The sequence below is a fragment of the Balearica regulorum genome, chromosome 5 (genome assembly GCF_011004875.1).
Source record: "Balearica regulorum gibbericeps isolate bBalReg1 chromosome 5, bBalReg1.pri, whole genome shotgun sequence".
Lineage (NCBI taxonomy): Eukaryota > Metazoa > Chordata > Aves > Gruiformes > Gruidae > Balearica > Balearica regulorum.
Window position 1 is genome coordinate 44,163,678 of NC_046188.1, and position 24,720 is coordinate 44,188,397.

A 24,720-nucleotide genomic window follows, 5' to 3' on the forward strand; every position below is an offset into this window, starting at 1 on the left:
CTGAGAAAGGATGACTTGTCATTTTACAAGACAACTTGGAGGGGAGGGGAAAGTGGGAAGATGCTGCTACTGTAACATCTTCCTTGCTGTAACCCAGTGCATGCCCTAGGTTTTGTCATTCATGAGGTGGTTGTACTCTAGGTTAGCCAGAAGCTTGAAAGCTGAGGTGACGGTAGAAAGGACTGAAGCTTTGTTACCCAGACCTGGCTTGTGCAGTTTTCCAGAGTTCAAGGGAACTTGTGTCAATGGCCTTTAAAGGAATTTCATGGCAGCAAGGTGGCCACATCACTCCTGATATCACCTGTTATTTGTTTCCAGTTCATTAACCAGGGAAAAGTCTATCTTCTCTTACCATCATCTCCTCTCTCTTTGCCTGTCTTTCCCTCTCCCTTTGTCAGAGGGACTGATGCTTCCATGCAAACAGGAAGAGAGGCAAGAGCAGCCTTGTGTGCCATGTGAATGAACTCCAGTAACCTCATCTCCTTTCTCCTCCTTTCAGTTGCAGGACCAAGGGCATCTGGCAGTTGGGAAGGAGGAAACAGAAAGACACAACCCATTTCAGGATCTAACCCACCCTGAAAGCAGTCACACATATACTCTCTTTTCCTCTTGCTCCATGTGTTGACATGGCACTCTTTGATCAGGCAGAAACCACGAGGTGAAGCCAAGGGCAAACCCAAAACCTCAGCCTTTGACAGGCAAGGAGTAATGAGAGGCAGGTGAGAGGGGAGGGAGCATCTCCTCCTGGATGAGGCATGTGAACAGGAGAGCTGACTTCTTGCAAAACAATTACTGTTGGGGTGAGAAGTTCCTTTGCAGAGCTTGTAGGTTCTTGGGTGGGACTGGAGACAGCGCATTCTGTCTTCATCTGATGTACAATTTGGGAAGCCCTGTTCCCAAAATGAGGGGATCCACAGGCTGTGTAGGAAAGAAACAAATCCTGTGCTCTGAAGATCATAGACAAGGAGTTTGGTTGGGGTTTTTTATGTGGAGCAAAGCAAAAGTACTTTGAACTGATTCTGCCCTGAATTACTGCATTCTGTTTGGTAGTACAGTTGTGCCTTATGATCCTAATTCACTTTGCTAACCAATTTGTTCAGTGGAGAGAGACTTTTGTTTCAGTCCTATATTCATTCTCACCCAAGTCAGGTTGGAACTGGCTTGAAATTTCTGTCACTGCTGTTGTTTATTTATAATAGCATATTCAGTGGGTCAAGAGTGTCTAAGTTTATTTGGTTCAGATTCAGAAATGTCTGCAGACCTCTTTGCATTTCTGCTGTAATATAATGTCTAATTTTGGAAGGAAAATTATGGAGACTGCCCTCCAGTCTCCCAGAATTCACCTTTAGGGTGTTTTTCTGTAATAGCCTGACTTTCCCTTCCTCTGTTTCCTTCTATTCCTTATAGGCATACCATCTTTCAGAATTATGCCTTTCATCCTGCTGTACGTCATCATTACACCTTCCTGCTTTTCTTCCCAGTACTCTTTCAACCAAGTGGCTCATGTTTGTTTATTTTAATCTGTTCAGTTGTTAGTCATTTTTGCTGTTGTTCCATTAACTCTGCCATGGCATCCATACCTAACTTGGGTAGGAGACAGCACGCTGTGTGTTGAGACCAGACTAAAGCCAAAGGAGATCTTCACAATGAGAGCTGGATGCTGCATTGAGAACCTGATCAAGCTCAGGGATGCACCAGTTCAAAGGAAGAGACAAATGCATGGGCAAAGGCTGTGCCAGAAATCAGCACAGTCATGGGTAATAAAGGAGTTGGTCAGTAGCAGGAGTAAAAGCCAAAGTGGGGGGTGCCTTTCAAACTTCAAGAAATCAGAATGCAGCTGCCCATCCCTGAGGAGCAGGCCATGCAACCAGGAGTGACTAGTAGGACTCTTTTGCATAGTTGGCAGAGGTAGCAACAACTTGCAAGGCTTACAGACCACTGCTGCATGCTTGGGCAGCTGCTCATGGTCAGCTGAAGCTTAGCTCGACAGCAAATGAAAGCAAACAAGAGGCTGTAGCTTTTTTTTTAATCAGTTTGGGACTGACAGTGGCTTGCAGACTCCTTCCAGTGGTTGTCTTTATGTTTCTGAGAGATCAAATTGGATAATGCGATTTCAAACCGTGTCCCGGCAGCCCTCTGTAGAGAGGGATTTACAGTGGGGCCGCAGTGCTAGTCTCTGTTCCCTGAGAGTTACAGAACAGTTCTTCCTGTTCTTTGTAAACATACTGTTCAAAATCATTCTTTATGCTATCCTGTTGCACTGCTTTGCACACCTTGCATTTTCATGGTTTGTCCCTCCCATTGACAATCTGTAGTTGATTATTTTTCTTCATTAGTTTTAACAGTTTTCACATGTAATATTACTTCATTTTCAAAGTGACAGATTTGCGTAGGATTCTTTTTCTTCCCCAAAAGGTAAAAGTGTCTCTCTCAACTTTTTCCTAATTGAAACCTGTTCTATGTATACTTTTGCACCGCTTGCAGACCTGTTAGCTGCTCCAGCATTTCTTGAGAAATGTGATGATGCAGAGGGAAGGAAGAGGAATGAGCCAACATGACCTGGGAATAACCTTTGTTTCTCTGAGACAGCTACAAGGTAGTACCAAATTCCTTGGGGAGGTTTGTGAAAATACTCTGGCTGCTACAGCAGAAATGATATAGGAAGAGCATTAGCTTACAAAATATCGGTTATTCCTTATGAAAGGATTGGAACAGTGGTGTCTCCCAAGGGGCTTAGTTCTGTGCTGGTGCTGTAGAGTCATCAGAGACCGTTATGCACTGTTGTGAGCCCAGCTTTCAGAGGTAGATTCAGACTGAGTGCTGGCACTTGTATTGCATGTGAGAATGCATTTAGAAGTCAAAATGCCAAATTATATCCCTGCCTTAGGTACCTCTGACCCTTCCTGTCAGATGCATTTGTTCACCGGCAGCCTGTTAGGCCCATGCACAAAGGCACAATCCTGTTGACATACAGCTGCGTGATGCACCAACACAGTCATGTTAATGTATGTATACAAATGTAAGGTGTCTTCTGCTGATGCTGACGTGCTGCAGAGTGATTCACTACAGAACTGAAACATAACCATATATTTTCCCTTGGCAGAAGGCTGTAGGATTTTGTAATTTACAGGACAAGGACTCTGACCAGTAAATCCTGTTTTGAAAGATCCCGGAGACTTGCACAAACTTCCTAAAAAGCGACCGCTTGCTCTGACCATCCAGTATTTGGAGATAAAGGGCTCATCATGCTATTCCTCTGATTATTCCTGCACTCCACAGTACAGTTTCTTCAGAGATGTACTTGTGTCTGGTCTGGTTCCTGATCCTTGAGCTTCTCACAGAAAGGACCAAATGAGGAATACCAGGAAGAGGACAGACCTGTTTTGCAGAAGTGCCACAGTAACTACATCTGGCTTGTGTGGTTTCTGTATGTGCTGTGCTGGCCAATGCCATCTCCTTTACTTGTCCTTAATGAATGTGGGACAGAAATTAGGCATATTCTGTAGCTTTGTGTCCGTTGATGACAGGTCAGATCAAACACTTCCAGAAGAGTGGATCCGTGCTTCAGCCGGGTTTGGAAGAGGACTCATCTGAGGGAATGGGATGAGATGAGACTGTTGCTGGAGGAAGTGATGGATGTTTCTGGCACTTAGCATGAGGTGCAAGAGCCAGGGCTGCCATCTCTAGTCTCTGTTAACAGTACTTTCTGTTGCACTGCTGATCTGGAGACTATTGGTGTCTGAGTTGTTCTGTTTTCTCAGAAAAGAAAGAGAGAGGGAAGAAGTGGGGTAAGATGAAGCTGGTGGCAACACATTTCAGAAGTCTTTAGTGTCTCATTTGAGACATGGATGGCAAGGGCTGGCAGAAAATTGTTTCCCTTAGCCTTTCATCTATATGTGCTTCCTCACTGCAGTATGTCTGCTTATCAGGTTCCTCTGTTGTAGGCGCTGCATTAGAGAGAAGTGATTGCTTCATCTTTTGTCGCTTGGCCAGTCCAAAACTAACAGAGTTGAGACAGACAGTGGGAGGCAGCACAGCAAATTATGTCAAGAAGACAGCGTTCCCTCTCGCAGTTATGGCTTGCATCACCCTTCTACTTTTTTTAGTTGAAATGATGGTGTAAATCAGAAGATGTGGCCTAGTCATACAGCCTCTCACTTATGTGGCTGTGGGGAAATGCTAGTTTGGGTTTCTTTACCTAGCACCTGTTGCTGTTTGTAGTTAGTTCAGTTTTCCATAGCCTGCAACTGTTACTAGATCTACAAAACTAAAAAGTGCTGTGTCTTAGGAGCAGAGAAGACAAGAGGCCTCTCCTATCTGTGCTGTTCTGTTTTGGGTAGGCTGAAGGCTGGCACATGAAGAAGGAATGTGTGGGTTGGTTTTACAGCACAAAGATAGTGGCTGATGTGCCTTACCCCTTGCCGAGTCCTGGGTGTGCACATGGATTTATACTCCCCTCCCTGCTGGTAGCTGCAGCCTTCTCAGACATTGCTAGGAAGTCTGCAGTCTCTTAGAAACTCCCCTTTGGGCTGCAGATGTCCTGCTGACAGCAAGTTTTGCTCTTGCGATGTCAGTCATGGTTGGGTAGATGACACAGTTTTGAAATCCCTTCAGGCTGTACCCTCCTCTTTAGCTTTCCGGAATACATCACAGTCATGGCTGGGATGCAGCAAGACTGGATCACTGAACTGGAGGCAGCGGGGCCTAAGCACTGTCACTCAGTCCCTCAGCTGGGGGATCAAACTCTTCCTGTGAAAAATTACTGTGGTACTGCTGCCAGTGATTCAGTCTGCACAGTAATTAATGTTTGAGTGAGTCTTTTGCATGGTTTAAAGGAATGTGGAGATGCACTGAAGCAGTGCACTTAGTTTTCTTGTTTCGTGCCCAAACATGTCCAGAAACATCTGATATCAGCGTCAGTGAGGAGTTTACATGGGACTAGCAATACAAGTTGGGTTTGGGTTTACTTCAGTGAAGTTCATGTCTCCATCTGATGCTCTGTGCCTTTCCACAAGGCTTTCAGTTGGTGCGGGATTGACTGTAAGACTTTTTAAAAAGTTGGTTGTGATAGCCACGTTGTTTCTTTGAGGACTCTGAGTCTCTTTGAATTGGTTGCAAATCACATCAGTTAGGTTATAGTCTCACACAATAGGGCTGCTTCCTTTCTGTGGCTTTGAGTTTGGTAAGTGCTGCCACTGCTTTTTATCCTAGATAGTCCACTTCTCCAGTGATTCAGTGGCTGTGCGCACCAAAGGGGAGGGAGCTCTGATTTCCTTATACAGTCTGTGGCTGTGTTTACAAAGGTCACATGAATTAATATGCCCTGTGGTTTTTAACACCTGCATCTATTATCTGCCACAGTGTAATGAGAGATGGCAGGAGTTCAGCAGGCTTGACAGTATGACTGCATTTATACTTGATGACTATTTCAGAGTGCTGGGGGGGTGGTGTCGTTCATGGAAGCATTGCTTTCATCTTTGCCTTTGGCATTCTAATGAAAGTTGCATGGTCTGGTCCAGATACCTAGGAGGGAAGAAGGAACTTGGGACTGTGGTCCTCTGTTCTTCCCAGTCAGCACTGCAGTGTGTGACGCATGCCCCTGCTTACCTGATGCTTTTGTATCTGGGCTGCTGCACAACTTTCTGTCACCTCTTGTCTTTCAGAGAATGGCAGACTTCCAGTCCTGAACTCAATCACTCAAGTTAAACTGGTACAGGCCTTTAATGCAGTTGCTTTTTAAATCAGTTAATCCCTTTAGCTCGCATTGGTAAATCACTGAGTTAAGATCAACTGATCAAATGCATGTTCAATGAGATTAGGGGTGTTCACAGTAGCAGTTTGCATCAGTTTTACTAGGTCTGCACAATCAAACCAGTAAGGCCTTTTTTTTGTGTGTGTGTGTGCAGGTGGGGCTTTTTGGAAAAAGTGATTGGATTTGCTTTTCAGTTTCTGTAGTGGAGTTAGTGCTGTATAATAAAGATACTATTCAGTATGGTTTCCAGGTTCCAGAAAAGGGTATCCTCACAAGGTTGGTGGGGAATCTATTTCCTGAGAGTGGCGTAATGGTCATTTCCCATAGATATGATGCTGGCTTTCAATTTCTTGCTGTAGATGAGGGGAGGATTTGTCATCTTCCTCTTTGCTACATCATTGATCTTTGGCTGCTGATATTCATAGGGAAATTCAGTGTCTTGTAGTCTTTGCTAAATCATTGTATCAAAATTGCTTTTCACAACTTTCTGTGAGCTCTGCAGTACATGCCACAAAATCTAGAGCGGCTGCCAGCAATAGGCTGTTTGTTAGTGGAAGCTTTAACAAAGGCCACCAGTTGTAAAGTCTGGAATTTCTCTCTTACACACTTGGAGAGGTCAGGGCTGAAGTCCCCTGGTGGTGGTAGCAGTAATGAAGACTTGTCCTGCTTTGATAAATATTTTGGCAATAAAAAGACAGTTTTGCACCTGGGCATGCTAATCTTGTATCTTCTACCACAGCTTGTTAAAACATTGTGTTTCAAGAGCATAAACATTGATAAAAGAAAGTTAATTGTCCCTTTTAATAAATAAGGAAACAAAATCTTGAAGCTTGCTTGTGATGCAGCTTGTAATAGATTTTGGGAGTTAACAGCTTCAGTAGTTGAACTCTTGCCTCTTTTGCATCAGTTGTTTTTTTTTCTCCACAGGTACTTCCTTTCTGACTTTGAGTAGCAGAGAGAAACTAAAGACCCTGAAGAAAGACGCCTGCAGCCCCTTGCTCGGCTGTAACAATGCTGCAGCGATGAGATTATAGTGAGCCCTTCCTGTGTGGCCTACATGGGTCCCACTCAACTCAGCACACAGGATCATGGGAAGAGGGTGGCAAGTGTATTTGAGATGGAAGAGGAAGGGCTTTCGCTCTTCCCTGGCTCAGAGAACCCCCCTGAGCAAGCAGGTATGGAAAAGTTCTTGCTAAATCCATGCAAGCTAAAGGCTAGCCATTCTTTCAGCTGCAAGCAGAATTGATGCTTGGCAAAATTTTAGGGTGAATTCTGCTGTGCTTGAGACACCCAGAGAGAATGCCTGAGAATAGAATCAGCCAAAGATGACTGGGTTTATCCAGGTGGTAAATCATTGAATATTTTGCTTATTTGAGCTTCTAGACTCTAGGTCTGTGGCAGTAAAATAAATTTCTTTTCGTCGGCCTTATCAAAAGCTGCTGAACAATAAAGCTTTTACTACCGGTGACAATTCAACAAGGATTAGTGATGCAAAGAAATAATAGGTTCTTAGAGATTCATATAATGGAAAGACAGTAGCAGTTTGATTTACATGTTTCTTTTTCCAGAATGTATATATCCACAATAATGAAGCATATTGTGCCATGATATTATGAGGTTACTAGACATAAAAAAGATGATGGGAAGCAGAATCAAACTTAGAGCAGTCTGCCACAAAGAACTAAGGTTAAAAAAGTATCGGGAAATAGAATTGAGATTTTGCTGTTACAATTGCTGCTGACACACACAATCCTACGCTTTCGAACTGTACAAAGATGTAGTATAACATCTCTGGACAGGTAACGGGAAAAAAGGAAAGCACAAGTAAGGTGTCCAGCATAGTATCAGCAACTTAATGAAAATAAGACAAATTAGGGTATTGAACAGTGAGGCAATGGCCAATCCCTGATATAAAAAGAAGAGGTGATTCGAACATTGAACTAGGACTCATCAGTAGAGTAGAAACAAAGAGAGTAGTTGAATGGTAAAGAGATATTATCCAATAAAAGTCCTTAAAACAGATTTGAGGACAAGAAAAGAAAACAATTCATAAATGCCTTACAAAAATGCAAGAAAAAAAGCCACAATATGTGGAAAAAAATTAAATAGAGGATCTGCCAAAGGAGGAGGACCCTAATGAGAGCTAAAGGTGCAGAGATAGCATTCACATTTCATACCTCTCAAATTATTTCTGTGTTATCTTTGACTACAGAAAATGACAATAATAAGCTATATAACTAAAATGGTTAGAGTTCAGAGGTGGAAAATAATTTGCATAGATCAAAGTATAAGCCTATCTGTCTGAATAAAACAGTCATAGGAATGGTAATCAGATGTTTATGTAACTTCTTGAAGACAGCTAAGAAATCCACAAGACGGACAGATCCATCTTGTGGAAGTCATTGGATTACTCTGCTGTCCCTCAGAAACATATGGACGTCATCTGAGGCTTCTGCAAAGTTACTAATACGAGTTAACATATATGCAATAGCAGACTAAGTACTTTGAAATAACTGTAGGCATTGCATAATTTCCTCTTGGTAACTGATTATGTGAAAAGAAATACAGTAGAAAAAGAGAGGGGAATATCGAGGACTTAACCTTTCTGATGACATTTTCTTGCTGTCCAATCTGCAACAAGAAGTGCAGGCCAAAATGAGTGACCTCCAGACCTTTGTAAAGTCAATGGGATTGAAAATCAGCACCAAGATACTTAAGACTGTGAAAACCAATATGTAGTGAAGACAACTAATAATATTTGCTGAGACTGACCTAAAACCATTTCAGGAATTCAAGCAGAATAGTAAGTATAACTGAGAGTAAAGATAGAAGTATTAGAACCATATGTATGAGAATGAAATATGCCATTGTAACTCTGATGCTGATCAGGAAATGCAGCCACCTTGTCCTGCAAACCAATCCCTATAAATTAACTCCACTGTAAAGGTTTTTCAGGCATATCTAAACAAAATCTGGAGACTTACCAAGATAGGCTGTTTGTAATCTTTATGAACAGCTGCCATAGAAGAATCTATAATATCTGACATGCAGAAAAATACTTGCACTATCAGCTGTGCAGAAGGACATACAAGATGTCAATATGGCGTGAACTAAACGGAATGAAGAGAGATGGCTAATAGGGGGGGAATACACAAATAACATCAGCAAGCATTTGGCTGGAATGCTTAAGGTGAGATGCATTGGAGTAGACTGAAGATGCTTTCAGAACGCACAGTCAGTGACAAGATTAAGATCCATCAGAATGACGTAGGAAGAACTGGGAGCTGCTGCACAAGACTGTCTGAAGTGTGGGGCAATAGTTGAAGGCCTGGTGTGTCAGATGGAATAACGAGGTTTAGTCAGTGTACTGTCAGTATGAAAGTGCTTCATTTTTAGCAGTGGGGAGTACTCTTCTTGAAGAAGAAATGATGGCTTCAGCGTTCCAAAAGTTCACAGAGCTTGTGCAGTGTGCTGTTTGCCTGCTTATTGCCCCTAACTCCATGAAGTTGCTGTTTTCTGTCTTGACAGTTTCCCTAAGTGTTCTGGTTACAGGGATAGCCTACTCAGTCTGCTTTCTGTAGGGTCACAGTTACAGCATTGGTTTTCTGTGACTGTTTGACTGCTAAACCATTTTCTGTTATCCCTGTGTGGGAGTATGGCAGAGAACAGAAGTAAGAGAACTGGAGGTGAATTCTAAAGAAAATTACTTTCTGCACAGTTTTGGATTTCAGATCAACTTTTTTGCAGCTCTTTCTCACATTGGTAACTTAACTGTCACTCCTGCTGATGGAAAGTGCAGAAGAACATCTGGCCTGAGCGTGTTTTAGCTCGTTTACCCTATTTTAGAGAGGAACAAGCATGAAGCTATACCTGCTTATATAGTTGAGGTGAAACTGTTTGGATTATGTCAGTAGTTGGTTTGTTGCAGAAGATACACTTGCCCCGGAGGGGAGTCTGTGAAATCAGAGACTTGATCTTTTCATCCATGTGTTTGGGAGATAATGGGTTTAAGTAAGAATATTGGTTGTTGTAAGGAATGGGGCAGTCAGCTGCAAACACCATGCTTCCCTCATGTGTGTGGGTTTTCTTTTCTTTTTTTTTTTCTTTTTTTTTTTTTTCCTTTTCCTCGGTACTGTTCATTTCGGTAGAAAATCCCCCCCTGAAGCGGAAGAAGGGCCCAGCCCCTAAGATGCTGGGAAATGAAGTGTGCAGCGTGTGTGGGGACAAGGCCTCCGGCTTCCACTACAACGTGCTGAGCTGTGAAGGCTGCAAGGGCTTCTTCCGCCGAAGCGTCATCAAGGGTGCACAGTACGTCTGCAAGAATGGCGGCAAGTGTGAGATGGACATGTACATGCGTCGCAAGTGTCAGGAGTGCCGGCTGCGCAAGTGCCAGGAGGCGGGCATGCGGGAGCAGTGTGAGTGCGGGCAGTGGTGCTGGTGGGAGCACCGTGGCATGGGGGTGAACTGGGGGCCAATGGGTGTAAGGAAGGGGGTAGTGTGAGTGTTTGGGGTTCACATGTGAGCCATGCAGGCTGCCTGTGGGATGTGTGTGGGAAATTGCTGAGAGCTTAGCAGGGATCGCATGGAGAGGTGAGGCTCGTAGTGAATAACACCGCTGTGCTGAGAGCCTCAGCCCTATTGTGTTCCTCGAACACACTATTTTGTAAGAACTTGTGGAAAATGACAGCGGATGAAAGACTCGCAACTAAGATTTATGTGTTCTTCAGTATGCTGTCAACCGTATCAGTAAACTTAGGCTTTTGTCTGTCTTGTGATCAGGACTGCAAGGTTGGTCACCGTGCTCCTTGAACAACAGGCATTTTCCTTTGACTCATACTGTGAGCTTGACAGAGGTCAAGGGCAGCACCGCAGTACTGTAGCTGCGTTTGTGCAGACCTGATCTTGTTGCTCCCTTTAGCGAACTCTGCTACTTTTCTCACATAAGCTGTAAGGCTGCTGCTTCTGAATATTCCATAATATTCCTGCTCACATATCAGGACAGCCCTCCTCTGCCAAGGCATCTGGATTTTATCCCTTTGCTGGCCAAGACTGACCGAATGGATGCTCAGTTAACATTAAGTTTGTGTGAGGTCTCCTTTCTTGACACCCAGCACCCAGAGCAATGAGGTACAGGGAGTATTTTGGAAACATCTTATAAAAATACTTCTGTAGAAAGTAAGTCCCACTGAGCTGCACCAAGGAAATATGCTGTTCAGTTTTTTCAACATGAAACACAGCACACCTAACATATGTAATCAGTATCCTTGTCACACTGGTTTGTATCAGCATTACATATGCTGTCTTTGCTCCATTTCCGCCTGCTCCTGAGAGCTACAAAACAGATGTATTTGAATAGCTATGTAGCAAGGCTACCTGTCCACCTTGGTACTCTTCTGTTGCAGGTATAAACTAGAGAGCCTCAACGTGTTTCTGCATTTACTCATTGTCTTATGTTGAAGACAGCTCAGGAAAATTAGGCCAAAAGGAATCTTTGGGTTTGTTATTATCACGTGTTTGGCAATTCTTGTCGACACTGTAATCCCCGCTGCAAATTCGCCTTGTTAATCTTGACAGAAACTGAAGGCTTTTTCCTCCAGCTGTTTCACTTGGAAGGCCATTCCAGAACTTCCTCTACTAATTGTTGGAAACATTCTTCTAATTCCCAGACTGAAGTTATTCATGGCCAGTTTGTTGTTCTTAAGCCAGTGTGAACCATGAGGTTAAATTGTTCCTTCATGGCAAATCGAGTAACTTAGATCACTTTGAATTTTAACATGGCATAGAAGCTTGCACATAGGCAGATTTCAAGATTCAGTACTGACTGGTAACTTGTTACTTGCTTATAAATTCTTTGTGCATCTAAGTCCCAAGATGAGGGACTGTAATCGCTTGGATCAATTACTTCCCTTATTAAACTAACACTATAACTGGCATTCTCTAATGTAACAGATGCCCCTTAATTTGGTAATTCTACTGAATATCTTTGCTGTCAGAATTGTCATTTCTGTGCATGTGTGTACCTGTGCATGCATGCTCCCTGTTGGAAGTCAGGCATAAAGGTGACTCTCAGCCTGAATATGCTGTGTTCTTCATCTTTCCCTCCAATCCTGTGGACTGTCCATTTCAGAATGCTTTCTCACGGTAGCTCTCCATTTGTTGTCTTCGTGGTTAACAGGATTCTTTTGAGAAGTGCAAGTATATACTTGTTCAGTCCTGAGGCCTGCCTTCCTGTGTTGTAGCCATGTTTTCTTGTTATCTGTGCATAAAAAATGTCCAAAGAATCTTCGAGCACTTTTTGACTTTGCAAACAAGATTTAAGCTTTATTTTTTTAATCTTTGTTCCTGACGATGCAGTTTCTCTTCCAATCAGTCCTTTTTCTGCTTTTTGTTTGTTCATCACTAACAGACAGGATCATTCTCTTGAAGGTAATCCTTGAAGCCAGGTATGTCTGGTAGTTCCATTTTTTGGGTACAGCTTGCAGATAGTTTTCACAGCTTTGACTTAAAGAAACAACAAACCTCCTCTACATACAAGTCAGTGAATTCTCCAGTTAGCTGCAGGCCATTAACAGGTTTTTGTATTTAAATTAGCTAATGAGCAGTTGGTCTAATAAGAGTTTTCACAACATGTGCCTCTGAGTTGTTTTATTCCTTACAATGTTACATCTGAATGGTGTATCCTTTGACTTCATGACTGAAGACGACTTTTAGCCCTACTCCTGAAGGACTTGTGCTCCTCAGTATGTTTTATGCAAAGTTATTCTTTCATTATTTATCTTGCGGTATGTTACTACTCTGTAGTCTGCTGTGAATGGGCTTTGTAGGGAATTGTCCTTTCACTCTCGAACTCCAGTACTGACTCTGACCTCTCATAAAGAAGATGAAATGACACAAGCTGTTAATTTAGCAATATCAGAAAAAGACACAACAGCAGGATAATATAAAATACAATGGACACACCATGGCATGTGAAGAGAGCACCTGTTGGAATCTGTTATAATGTGACATTTTGGGGAATTGCTCAGTGAGGAAAGTCTTTGTTGCCTTTCTGAGATCTGCAGGGCATCACAGAGGGAGCTTCTGTCCTTTGTAAACACTTTGCCTTTCTTTTAATCATACTGTCATGCAATGGAACAACTTAAAGTGGGGAAAAGAGGGAGAAACAAACGGTAAGTATCACTGTCTACTGCCTATGTTGTATACACTCTGACATACCAGATACAGACAGCTGTGATCTCTGCCTCTGCAGCATGTTACCCTGTGTTTAGTGTGGTTTCCAGTGTGCTCCTGTGTCACACTGATCTCTGGCTATTCCTGCTTTAGATGTTCTGTCTGAAGAACAGATCCGACTGAAGAAACTAAAGAAGCAGGAAGACGATCAGGCTCGGACAGTCGTGGTGCATCCAAACCCTCCAAATCCTCCAAGCCCTTCCCACAAGCTGACGCCTGAACAGTTGAGCATGATAAAAAAGCTTGTGGCTGCTCAGCAGCAGTGCAACCAGCGCTCATTCACAGACAGGCTCAAAGTGACGGTAAAAACTCTATCGGTGTAGCCAAAATAAACAAAAGGGAACTTTGGGGAGTTGGGATTGTCAGTAAATTATTGGAGAACAGAGATACTTTAGGTATTGCATCTGTGGGCTAATGATCTGTAAAAAATAGCAAAGGATGATGTTCCAATGTGTCTCATTTTCTTTCTCTGTTCATCTTCTCATCTTTCTGCTCTGGCTCCATCTTTCACGTACATACGCTGTCTCTTCCCATTTCCCGCAGCCGTGGCCCCAAGTTCCCGACCCTAACAACCGTGAAGCAAGGCAGCAGCGTTTTGCTCACTTTACAGAACTTGCAATTATCTCTGTGCAAGAGATTGTGGACTTTGCCAAGCAACTACCTGGCTTCCTGGAGCTCACCAGGGAAGATCAGATCGCTTTATTGAAGACGTCCACCATAGAGGTAAGAGTTTGGCTCCACCACAATACATAGTAGCAGAGATGAAAGAATTTGGAGTACCCACCTGGAGAACTGGTTCCATCCTTTTTTTGGGATGGCAGGCTGAAGGCCCTCAGCTATGGGACCATTACTGCAGTGCCAGGCTATACTGGCAAAGGACCATGGAGGAGAATGAGGCAGGAGCCTTGGTGTAGGGGTAAGCAGGTATTTCCACCTTCCCAGAAGCAGGCACTGCAAAGGATGCAGCAGAATTTACCATGGGATTTTTAAGCACTCTTGAGAGAAACTGCTTGGAGAGTTTTTGTTTGTGGTGGTTTTTTGTTTGATTTTGTTTGTTTCTCCCCCCCCCCCCCCTCCCCCGGTACTCTAACGCTCAGCAAATTATTGATGTTGTAATGTTCTTTCCTGTTTTCAAATCAAGTATATTTATTTCTGGTTTCAGGTGATGTTGTTGGAGACATCTCGGCGCTACAATCCAGAGATTGAGAGCATCACCTTTCTTAAGGACCTGAGCTATAATCGAGATGACTTCGCCAAAGCAGGTGGTGCATTAGACAGGTGTTTCTTCCTTCCCTGTGTCTTGTGTTCTTTCCTCTTTCCCTTTTTAATGTGGGCTGCTGGAAGTAGTATGTGGGGCCTTGAAGCTGAAGTCAGGCGAGAGGTTTTAGAACAGGATGAGACCAATAGCCCCACAAACCTTTTTTTTGCTTTTAACATGTGATACTAGCTCAGCTCACGTCTTTTTTTAGGTGTGAACTTGCTTTGCAAAATTTGGTCTCTTAGAGCATGAAAATCTTGCTGTAAGAGTGCACGTAGGGCTAGCAGCTGGTGTGAACTTCCTTGCTGGTAGAGATCTGATGTGGGCATGTGGTCTCAGAGCCAGATCAGATCACAACAAACCAAACTCCGGCCTTCTCTCCTTTGCAAGTATATCACTTGCTAATCTAGATGCATGTTTTGAGTGATGACATTAGTGTGATTACATTTCAGTTGATACGAAGTCTATACTCTGCACTGAAGGTCCCTGTAGAGTGCTTTAGCCCGTGTCATCAGCTCTGTATATGATCATCTGTGGTGATGTGATTTCTGAAGTCTATTTTTCCAGGAGCAATGAGCATCTGTCATTTCAGATGAAGTAACAGGAAGTGTGTATCTTCAGCATTTCTGAAAATGAGACTTTGTCTGTCCTTCATGTGATTTTTTTTTTTTGATTCCTTGGGTAGCTATTTAACCATTTATACTTGAGATGGCTTTTATATACAACTTTCCTCTTTGATGCTCTTCCTGTTAGCCTTTTCAGACTGTTAGGAAGGCAAAAAGCAGGCAGCCAGAAAGATTCCCTCCATCTTGTTCATCCTCTGATGCAGTTGTACTGCAGGAAATTAGAAACTCGGATGCTGTTTTGGGGGAAAGGCCTAAAGTCTTCAGCATGATTGTATAGCACATGGCACTGAGACCTGATTTGACAGCGGCTTCTGTATAACAGTAAATACCAGTGCATTTCTGCCTGACTGCATTTATCAAAGGAGGTGATTGGAAGCCTAAGTCAGACTCTGCCTCAGCTTTCCCAGGTTTTTAAGCTAAAGGAAATGGCATAGTTCAGACTTCTTGGAACTATATATTTTCAGCTCAGACGGACTTCAGATGAGTCTTGAGCATGGGATTAAAGCACTCTTTGAAAGCAAGAGGGCTGCTAGGTTTGAACGAAGTGATGGTGTGAGAGTGGAAAGTATAGATGTTGTACTTGCGGGCTTCTGACTTTCTGACAGACTTACCTGATGTCATGTTCCTTTAGCTATTGCCTATTAATGTGCTGTGGGGCATTTAAGGCTCTAAGAAAACCCAGAAATAGTGTCATTTTACAGTTGGAGCCCGACTCCTCAGCTACTGTTGTTGGTGCTCACTAGTAGCGGTGGCATGTAAAGGGAACATAATGTAAGGGTTTTTTTCCCTGCCTGCCTCCCCACTCCCTGGTGTACTGCAGTGGGTTTCTGGCAGCTTATTCCATGGGAGGGAGGGAGGGAGGGTGTCATTGCCTCACCCAGTTCTCTTCTGTTTGTTGCAGGTCTGCAGTTTGAGTTCATTAACCCCATCTTTGAGTTCTCAAAGGGAATGAATGAGCTACAGCTCAATGATGCTGAATATGCACTTTTAATTGCCATCAACATTTTCTCTGCAGGTAAAAAGCCAGGTAGATCTGAAGAGCTGCAGCAGTGAGTCAGAGGGCAAAGAAAGTAGAGTTAAGGAAGGTCACAAGCTGAAGTGTAATAGAGGGTGTATAAGGTCTAGTGATAAAGAGCGTATGTTAATACTTCTGCTTAGGGTATTCATTATATTCTGAATTTTCTAGTGCTGCTTCCAGAGGAAATCAGATTCCCCTCTGCTGGAAAAGTGTATAGAAAAATCAGCCAATATTTATTGTCCTCATTTATAAATTGTTGTTTTACTGTCCCCTTAATGTCCTTGGCACATCTCTGGTGTGATGCAGGTCACAGGGCATGAGTGACATCTACTGGTCAAGGAAAGATACTCTGGATGCGAGACCAGGGTTGCTCTGGGCTAGGACAGGGCTTTGCAAAGAAGCCCCCTCTACTCTTTGCTTCTATTTTCTCTCTTTTGACCTGAAAGATTAATTACCTCCCCCCCTGTTTTCTAACTGGCTCAGCTGCTGAAGAGACTTTCCCGTTCCCTCCTGAATGGGCAGCTTCTCATCTTCACTGGAATGTGAGACCAAATACACTTACATAGTGCTGTTCGGTCTCTCTAACCTTCTACTTCTACAGGAGCCAGATCTGACTCCCGATATGCAGTAGACATGACTGAGAGAGAACAGTTATGGAAAACTTGACGTAGCTGCTGCAGTCATGGATGACTCTCCCAGCTGTGCTGGCTGAATGCTAGATGAGGCTTTGGGGAGAGACCATACTGAGGGACTGGGGTTAGGCAGGGATGTCAGATCCACTGAAGCTGTCTGTAGCAACCTGCTTACTTCCAACCTGCTTTTTGGCAGACCGACCGAATGTGCAGGACCAGTCCCTGGTAGAGAGGCTCCAGCACACCTACGTGGAAGCCCTTCATTCTTACATTTGCATCAACAGACCAAATGTAAGTGCCTGACCAGAACATCCCCAGTGATGCTGTAAACAGATTTTGTGTTTATGCAGGCACAGTCCCTGTGCTACTGTCTGTAAGAGGTCTCTTGCTGCCTGTACTGTCATGCTCTTCCCTTCTGTGGCTGTGTGGGAGCAGCTGTAAATGCAGGATTTGTGAGCTGTCACGGCCTGCTGTCCTGTATCATGTTCTGTAGTTTGGCTAGCAGGGAAAGTCTGGAGTTTGGGACATTTGTGTTCCTCCACGTTGCCACCTCCTGGAGAATGCTGGGTTTAGAGGAAGTCAGGGTTGTGGTTACAATGCATCTTCTGGCGTGGTAATTATTTTTTTTTAAACAAAGTTTTAGTGTGAATTTACTAACAGCTGCCTTTTTGCCTGACTCTGCAGGACCGCCTGATGTTTCCACGGATGTTAATGAAGCTGGTCAGTCTTCGGACACTAAGTAGTGTCCACTCTGAACAGGTGTTTGCCCTTCGGCTGCAGGACAAGAAACTCCCTCCCCTGCTCTCAGAAATCTGGGATGTGCATGAGTGACCGCATGCTCCCAGGGCACTGACATGCTGACATAATGCCATCTCCCAGCCTTTGCTAACGAGAAGCCAGCCTCCCCTCTCCAAAGCACTGAACTCTGGGCTAGGCAGTGCAGGGAGTGAGGAGCCTGAGGTTTCAGTGTTGTCGTGAGACTATGCAGGAGGCAGCTGGGGTAGATCAGATGGGGGGTTGGTTTCAGTGTAGTGCCCATACCCGAAAGGAATAACGTGAAACATCTGAAACAGTAGAAATGAAGACCTTCCCCACACACACATACACCTCTTTCTTCAGAGTCTTTTCTCTTCTCTAAGCATGTCCTGAGGGTTTGCCCATTGATACTCTCCTCTCTTGTTGATTATGAAAATAAATTTGCAGGAACTTGCCAAACCCTCTCTCTATTGAGAGTAACCCAGCTCAAAAGGCTTCTGCAGGGTCCCCAGTGTACCTGGATCTGAGGAGCTCAGGGAAGTCAATGTGGATGTTCTAGGGGTTTCACTGGGTTTCCTATAAATAAAATCTCTTGTATGTGCTGCCCTTTACAACGATTCCAAGAGAAGTAGCTGTTATTTCTTTATTATGAGACTTCATCTCTAGAGCTGCCCTTTCATTCTGGCCCTCCTTTGGAGAAAGGATTCCTCTAATGTGTAATGCCCTTTGTCTAACAGGGAGGCCCTCTGGGTAGGGAACATTTGTACATCAGAAAGATGTCAGGCATAAAGTAGTGGATTTTTTTAATGTAATACACTGCAGTTTTCTCTCATGATGGTTCTCAGCTGGTTCACTTACCTTTGATTTGCTAACAGCTGGAAAACTTTAGTTCAAAACAGATCAGGACATAGATTTTATCTTTAGGGGTGGAATAGAAGAAAGATAGGTGGGAAGGACTGGTACCTAGGCTAGGTAGGTGTGGTGGAAGAATCTCAAAAACTTCCAAGAATTTGGAGCATGTGGCATGTGTTCCAAGGTGGGTGTGAAGATGTATCTGCCAAGGAGAGAGGACACACTGCATTTAGTGAAATATGTGGGCATTGCGTAAGCTATGGGCTGCACAACTCTCAGATCATGGGCTGCAGGAATATTGTGTATAACCAGATCCACTTGTGTCTTCTTCCTTTTGCCAGAGTCTTTCCAAGGTACTTCCTCAAGGTTTTAGTGATGGTCATGGGATATGGAGGTCCCCCCTGTATGAGGAGTGCCAACTGCTCTAGAAGGACACTTGGGTCTTGTATCCTTGCTTCACTTTGGGCACTGTGAGATCCACACTGGATTTATGCCCCAAGTTCTTAAGTATCCACATCGATAAGTATTCTAGGATTTACAGCAATATTTTGTCTGACAGAAGAGAAATATACTGTTGTAAAACATGTTCCTTATTTTCCAAGAAACACCGTCTTACGGCTGATCTCAGAGATGTAACCTTAAGTATCCTGGTAGCTTGGTCTCATGAGTCTTCTCTGTCATAGGGGTCTATGTTTGCTTGCCCGGTGAGCATCCCAAGAGCCTAGGTTCACATGGCTCGTTTTTTTGTTTGTTTGTTTTTTGGTTGGTTGTTTTTTTTTTTTTTGGCTGTGTATCTGAGCGCTATGCCCGTGGTGAGGGTATCGTGTCCATTTTGCACTTGAGGTTGGTCCCCTGCCACTGGCCTTCACTCTGCACCTTTGTAAAGCACTTGTAACAATCTGTAAAATAATCTGTTGTTTTTTATAACTCATTGCAATTGCAAAAATTCTTGTTTAAATCTGTATTTTTAACTAATCTGTTTGAGAAATGTTAATGTTTATATAAAAGAATAAAGCCTAATACAGGATTTTGATATTCTCTGATGTGCTGTCATTAGAGTGGAGGAGAGTGGATTAAGGTCTTGGTGTAACAAGTTCAAAGCTCATAGAAAAGTGAGTATATAGGTTGGGGAGAAGCAAGAAGCGGTGAAAAAGAAATAGCAGTGCAACCCCAAGCAGTTTCTTTGGGCCTCTAGTATGAGATTTTTAGCTTGCTATACACCTGACTGTGTGCTATAGCTGGCAAATAGGTGAAATGGCTTAAGTGCATGTCAGGAAGACCATGAATTATCCATACATACCTCACCTTGATTTGTACAGCTATGTTCAGAATTTAACCCTTTTCTTCCATGTGCTCTACTTCATTTTCTGCATATCGTGGCTCACCAAAATTGAAATAGGAGCCCAGTGTTCCCCTGGCCATCGAGTGGATTTCAGCAGGATCCTAGCTGATACCTGCTGTGACTACACTGGAAATGATGAGCATAGGAGAAGCACCAGGAATTAGCTGTCCATGCGTGTTACCTTGAAAGGGAAGGGTAGAAGGGGGAAACAGCTGTCCAGCATGAGCCGCTTCCTAAGTGCTTGACGATCCCCTGCCACAACAGGAAAGAAAAGCAATTGTCAGTTCAGCAAGGCTCTGCACCATGGGTTATTCTGCTGAAGCCTCTGCATTACTTTAGAGTGTAAAATTTAAACTGGAAACTACTAAACCAGCAGAAAGGGAACAGGAATAGACTTACAGGAGACTGCAGCAGGGAATGAGGTGGGGAGTAATGAGCAGAGCTTGAGAGCTCAAGCCAGCCCTGGGTGGATTAGAGAGCAGCTGGGCCCTACTCCAAGGAGTTACTAAAGAATGGGGCTGTCAACAGTCAGAAAAGGCAGTGGCAATGAAGCTGCAGCTTCATTTTTTTTAGCTTCACTTTCTTCATTTTGAGCTGCATCTCATTTTTATTAATTTGAACAGAAAAACTGCATGTAAATTTGAGAAATTTTCAAGGTACAACCCATAATGTTGCTGTTGATGGCAATGGTGAAAACAGTGGGGGTTTTTTCCTTGGCTCTTGCTTCTCCATCCTTGTTCATTATCATGAAATCAAGTGTAAGTTCCTTGCTTGCATATTCATTCTCATTTTTTTAAAGAGCAAACCTGTACATAATTAGTTTTTCATTTTATAGCAGCTTCCCTGGTTAGCTGAGGACCTCAAGTAAGCAGGTGTGGGGGAAGAACTTCCCATGAGATTAGTGGCCCTTCCTGCTTTTATATTTGCAAAATGCTACCTAGGCTTGAGACTAAATCTCTTAAGTCTCTGTACCCTCTCGTTTTCAGATTAATTTTGCTAACTTGGCCACTGGAGAAATCATAGGGTGCTTGAGCTAAGCTCTCAGGAGGTGTGCCCTGTTGGCTGCACCTTTATGCAACAGCTGTGTTTGCTCACAATCTATTCAGATCAACGGGGGGGGGAGGGCAAAAAAAAGATGGATGTGCTTCTGAAATCCCAATTCCCTGACAATAGAGCATAGCTGGGGAATATTAAATCAAGTATTCCACCATTTTGCACCAATTTTTTTAAAACTATTGGGGTACTTGTAGTTTTGGTTGCATTTTGGGTTTATTTCAGTAATTCTGGTTTTGTTAATAAATGCATTGGGTTGTGCAGTGTACTGGTTTATAGGAGCTTAGAAGGAATGAAAAAAAAAAGCTGTGTATCAAGCTTTTAATAACCAACTTCTCTTGTAATCTTATGAAGCCAGTAACAAATCAACAAGTAACTAGCTCAATACGTACAGGGTGAAAGTACACAGCCCTGCATCTCCTTGTTGTAGCGCTTCCTTGTCCATGTGGCTCTCGCTGGCCCGGGCTGTGAGGCTTCACCTGCTGCGTGACAGGACGAGGTGTGAAAGCAGTAACGCGGCGCTGCACGTGCCAGAGGCGTTAGGATCGTAGAATCCAGGTTATCCTCACCGACCCTGGGCTGGATACCGACCCTGGGCTGGATGCCGCCTCATCAGGAGACCTGTGTCCGTGCGGTTTTTTCCCCTCCCTGCCATCTTGTCTTCACCCTGCCGGCTGCCCCTCACCGTCCCCGGGTACCAGCTGAGGGCAGCGGCCGGGGGGAGGCCGGGGCTCCGCGCTGCGGCCTCACATGTCCCGCCGGCCCAAGCCCCGACGCGCCACCGAGACGCCCGTTAGGGCGGCGGGGCCGGGCCGCGCGCGAGCTGCTCCCCGCAGGCCCCCGCAGCGCCCCCCTCAGACGGGGGAGCGGCAGCGCGAGCCGGGTGCAGCGCCCCCCTGCGGGAGGCTGGTGAGGTGGCTCCCCCCTGCCGTCGGTGCGAGTGGTTCGCTCCGCTCCTCCCTCCCTCCCTCCCTCCCTCCCTGCGGGTGGCGGTGGCGCGTTCCGCCCCTGGCGCTCGATGCGGAACTGGCCGGGCGGCGCAGAGCGGCCGGGGGGGGCGGTGGCGGCGGCGGGGCAGGTGAGCGGGGCAGCCCGGCTGGGCGCAGGGGCGGGTGCCTGTGCGGGCCGGCACGCAGGCGGAGCGGTGCGTGTGTTGCATGCACACGTCAAAAGCGGGGAGCCTGCCCTAGTGCCGCTGCGCGTGGGTCGGTCAGGGGAGCGTGGAGCCCGGCCGGCCGGCGCTGCCTAAGGTGATCCGCATCCGGACAGCTGGCGGTAGGGCCCCCCCCCCCCCCCCCCCCCCCCGCGCCTCTGGCTTTGCCACAGCTGCCCGGCTGGGCGCTGTGGTGATGCTCGGGTACGGCGAGCCTTTCAGCAAGGTCGCTGCAGGAGGGGGCAGAGGTGGTGGCCCGCCGCTCCAGGGAGCGGGGCCGGCCGAGTGCTGCTCCATCCTCCCGGGGGTCCGGCGGGCGCCCCGGGGGTGCGCGGGGCCGCTCTCTTCCGTGACGCGCTGTGCGGCGCGGCCGCTCCGGGCCGTCGCCGCGGGGCTTTGCCGGCAGCCGGTCGGTGTTGGAGCGATCCCGGGGCGGGAACGGGCAGCAGCCCCCGGGGGGTCGCTTGCGGGTTTCCAGCGGAGCGGGGGGCAGCGGGGCGCCGGGGCTGGCCAGCCCTGGAAATGGCGGTGTGGCCGGCCGGGGAGGGGGCTCGGCCGGCGGCGGGTGTGAGGGTGCGGGGCCCGCCGCCTTCCCGCACAGCGGGGCGCCCGGCGGGCAGGGCCGGGCCCGGGCCTCCCAGCGAGTTTCCCTCGCTCCCTGCCGGGAAGAAGCGGGCAGGACAGTTAGAGCAGGTAAAGGGAGACGCAGGACGGACTGAACCCCTTTGAAGAGGCTAGGGGTGTGAAGGGATTGCTGCAGTAACGTGACGGGAAAGGTGCTTTTACTCCTTGGTTTGTAAACAGCAGATCCTGTTACTCCCCAGGACAATAGAATAGGAAATCCACTTTATACTTGGCAGTTTCTTATGAAGTAACCTATAAATCAAGAGCATTTTCCCCTTAGAAATGGTTGTCACCACCTTGCTGTGTTGCTCACTTTTATTCTCAGGCGGAGGAGGGGAAGAAAGCTAGGTCTGCCTTACTGTTTGTGTGGAGTCACGATAAAGAAGTGCTTAGAGAAATGATAAGCCTCAGAGGAAACTGATTTGTTGCCTTGCTTTCTTCTCTCCCTTTTTTCCCCCAGCTCGCCCATATACCAGCCTGTTTTCAGACATACACAAAATAACATACGTTATAAATTTGCAGCCCCATGGAGATGGGGTAGAGCTGTGAATCTGTGCTTTCCCTGGGCAAGCCAGCCATTTTGTCTACATTCAGCGCAACTCTGGGTCAGCATTTCTCTTGGTGTGCTCTCAAGTGTCCTTGCTGTGCTCTTCGCAGCATCACTTGTCTGCAAAAAGGATGTTACTGGTAGACAGAAGCAAGGGGAGGGACGATGCATTGTGGTGTCCTGAGGGTCACATAACCAAACCAAAGTCATCCAAATATAGGTTGTTTGGGAAGTGTTTCAATTTTTGGACTTTATACTGCTTGAACCTGGGGAACTGTTTGGATGGGCAGAAGAAGTACTTGCTGTTTTCAGCACTAATGAAAATCTGCAATCCTGACACATCAGATAGAGCACCTCAGATGTCTAACATAGCTAAAATGCAATTTTTGCAGGATCTAATCTCTCTCTCGTAGCATGTTATGTAATACTGAACTGATCGATCATTCCAGCTATAAAGTAGTTCTTTTGCTTTACTGCTGTATTGTTAGAAAATGCATAGCTCTTGGACCCAATTTAAGATACCCTGGAATTAATTATACTCTCATTAAGCATCTTACTGCGTGTTTAATAAAATGCAAAATCATCAGCAAGTCTCTAGAACACTTTTGTTTGGAAAATAATACAGCCTTGTCCGCACTAAAAGATCTTGTACATGCCTATCCAGTGGCGCTGCAGCTATATCACAAATCTGGACTTTTGTGTTTTTACCAAATTAACAACTTTCAAGCTGCAAGCCTCAGAGTCCTACTGCATTAGTTTCTGCACCATTATTACTTTTAAAACAGTTCTAGTTTTATTGGATGGGCAAAAAGGAAAATAATGACCACACTGAAAGAATGTTTTCCATGCAAAATGCGTATTATGGCCACGATATATTTTGATGATATGTGTTACATGCCAAAGCCATGAATGGTGGTGAACCAAAGGCTGTGTAGCAACTGGCAAAAAATAGGTCTTCTACTTTAAAGTTTTCACGGAAAAATGTAAATATTCTAGAGGGCAAACCTCCTCTTCAACCTTGATACTGTTCTGTAATTCTTTTGAAAGCAGACAGGGTATCCAACTTCAGTCTGTTTCAGAAGGATTTTGGAGACAAAGAAATAAAAGTTTTGAGGATCGTTAACAGTAAGTCTTGCCCACCTAGCCAAAGTAGATTTTTAGTTTTTAGAGTGTCAGCATTGATGGCTCAGTAGAAATGGTAGAGGCATCGGTGCATCTCAGGTTTTACACTTGTTTCTATCATCTTCCTAAGTTAAATGAATGTTGGCTTTGATTTTATCTGGCTTGGGCTGAGGGGCATGGAGGCTCATCATTTATAGCTTTTTCCCTCTCGCCTCAAGCCATGTCAAATATTCAAGTTACATATAGACAGGATATATTTGACATACATCTGGAAGGATGTTCGGTCTGGTATATCTAATATCTTTTGTAATGAGTCAATATGATTTATGAAAATTTCTGGATTTAAATTAGTAAGTCACAAGTACTGCTGAATTCTGAGATAATAAATCTCACAGTTTTTAATTTACAGCACTTGCGCTGATAGATTTTCTCTGATACTTCTTCCCGGATATGTTTGTTAGAGAAATTACTTTCTTTTTTGGGGAAAAAATACTGTTAGAGATTTAGTACATGAGGGTGGATAACAAATGATGTAGAATTTAGTGACTTGGCTATCATATCACACTGTAGTTTTTTAACTAAGTGCGTAGTGCCATCGTGCTCACAAGATGAAAGTTGATATTTTTGTTAAAACCAAGTACAGAGTTGAATGTTGCACTTGGTTTCCATTAGGAAGGAATGGGAAACAGGCAACACATATATTACAACCCAGATTAATTCCTGCAAATGTTCTTTTGCCCTATTGTGCCTGCATT

The 24,720-nt window shown here is 44.8% G+C and overlaps 2 protein-coding genes across 33 annotated transcripts in view; both read left to right on the forward strand.

Annotated features, from left to right (window-relative positions):
* Positions 1–19,151, forward strand: part of NR1H3 (nuclear receptor subfamily 1 group H member 3) — a 30,368-nt gene extending 11,217 nt beyond the window's left edge. For 5 of the 9 annotated variants that reach the window (XM_075754590.1, XM_075754592.1, XM_075754594.1 and 2 more), the window contains 8 exons: positions 6,680–6,927; positions 9,901–10,167; positions 13,076–13,284; positions 13,526–13,705; positions 14,145–14,244; positions 15,768–15,881; positions 16,713–16,807; positions 17,201–19,151. In XM_075754590.1, the coding sequence (XP_075610705.1) occupies positions 6,810–6,927; positions 9,901–10,167; positions 13,076–13,284; positions 13,526–13,705; positions 14,145–14,244; positions 15,768–15,881; positions 16,713–16,807; positions 17,201–17,347 (1,230 nt within the window). In that variant the 5' untranslated portion in view covers positions 6,680–6,809 and the 3' untranslated portion in view covers positions 17,348–19,151. Of the gene's footprint in view, positions 1–2,484; positions 2,597–6,679; positions 6,928–9,900; positions 10,168–13,075; positions 13,285–13,525; positions 13,706–14,144; positions 14,245–15,767; positions 15,882–16,712; positions 16,808–17,200 lie in introns of all 9 variants that reach the window. The other 4 variants (XM_075754596.1, XM_075754595.1, XM_075754597.1 and 1 more) reach the window with 2 other exon arrangements.
* Positions 19,152–21,507: 2,356 nt separating this feature from the next.
* MADD (MAP kinase activating death domain) overlaps positions 21,508–24,720 on the forward strand; it is a 74,736-nt gene continuing 71,523 nt past the window's right edge. For 20 of the 24 annotated variants that reach the window (XM_075754600.1, XM_075754602.1, XM_075754610.1 and 17 more), the window contains exon 1: positions 21,508–21,597. The gene's annotated coding sequence lies outside the window, so the exon portion shown is untranslated. Of the gene's footprint in view, positions 21,598–21,656; positions 21,770–24,720 lie in introns of those variants that run through there. The other 4 variants (XM_075754604.1, XM_075754616.1, XM_075754619.1 and 1 more) reach the window with 4 other exon arrangements.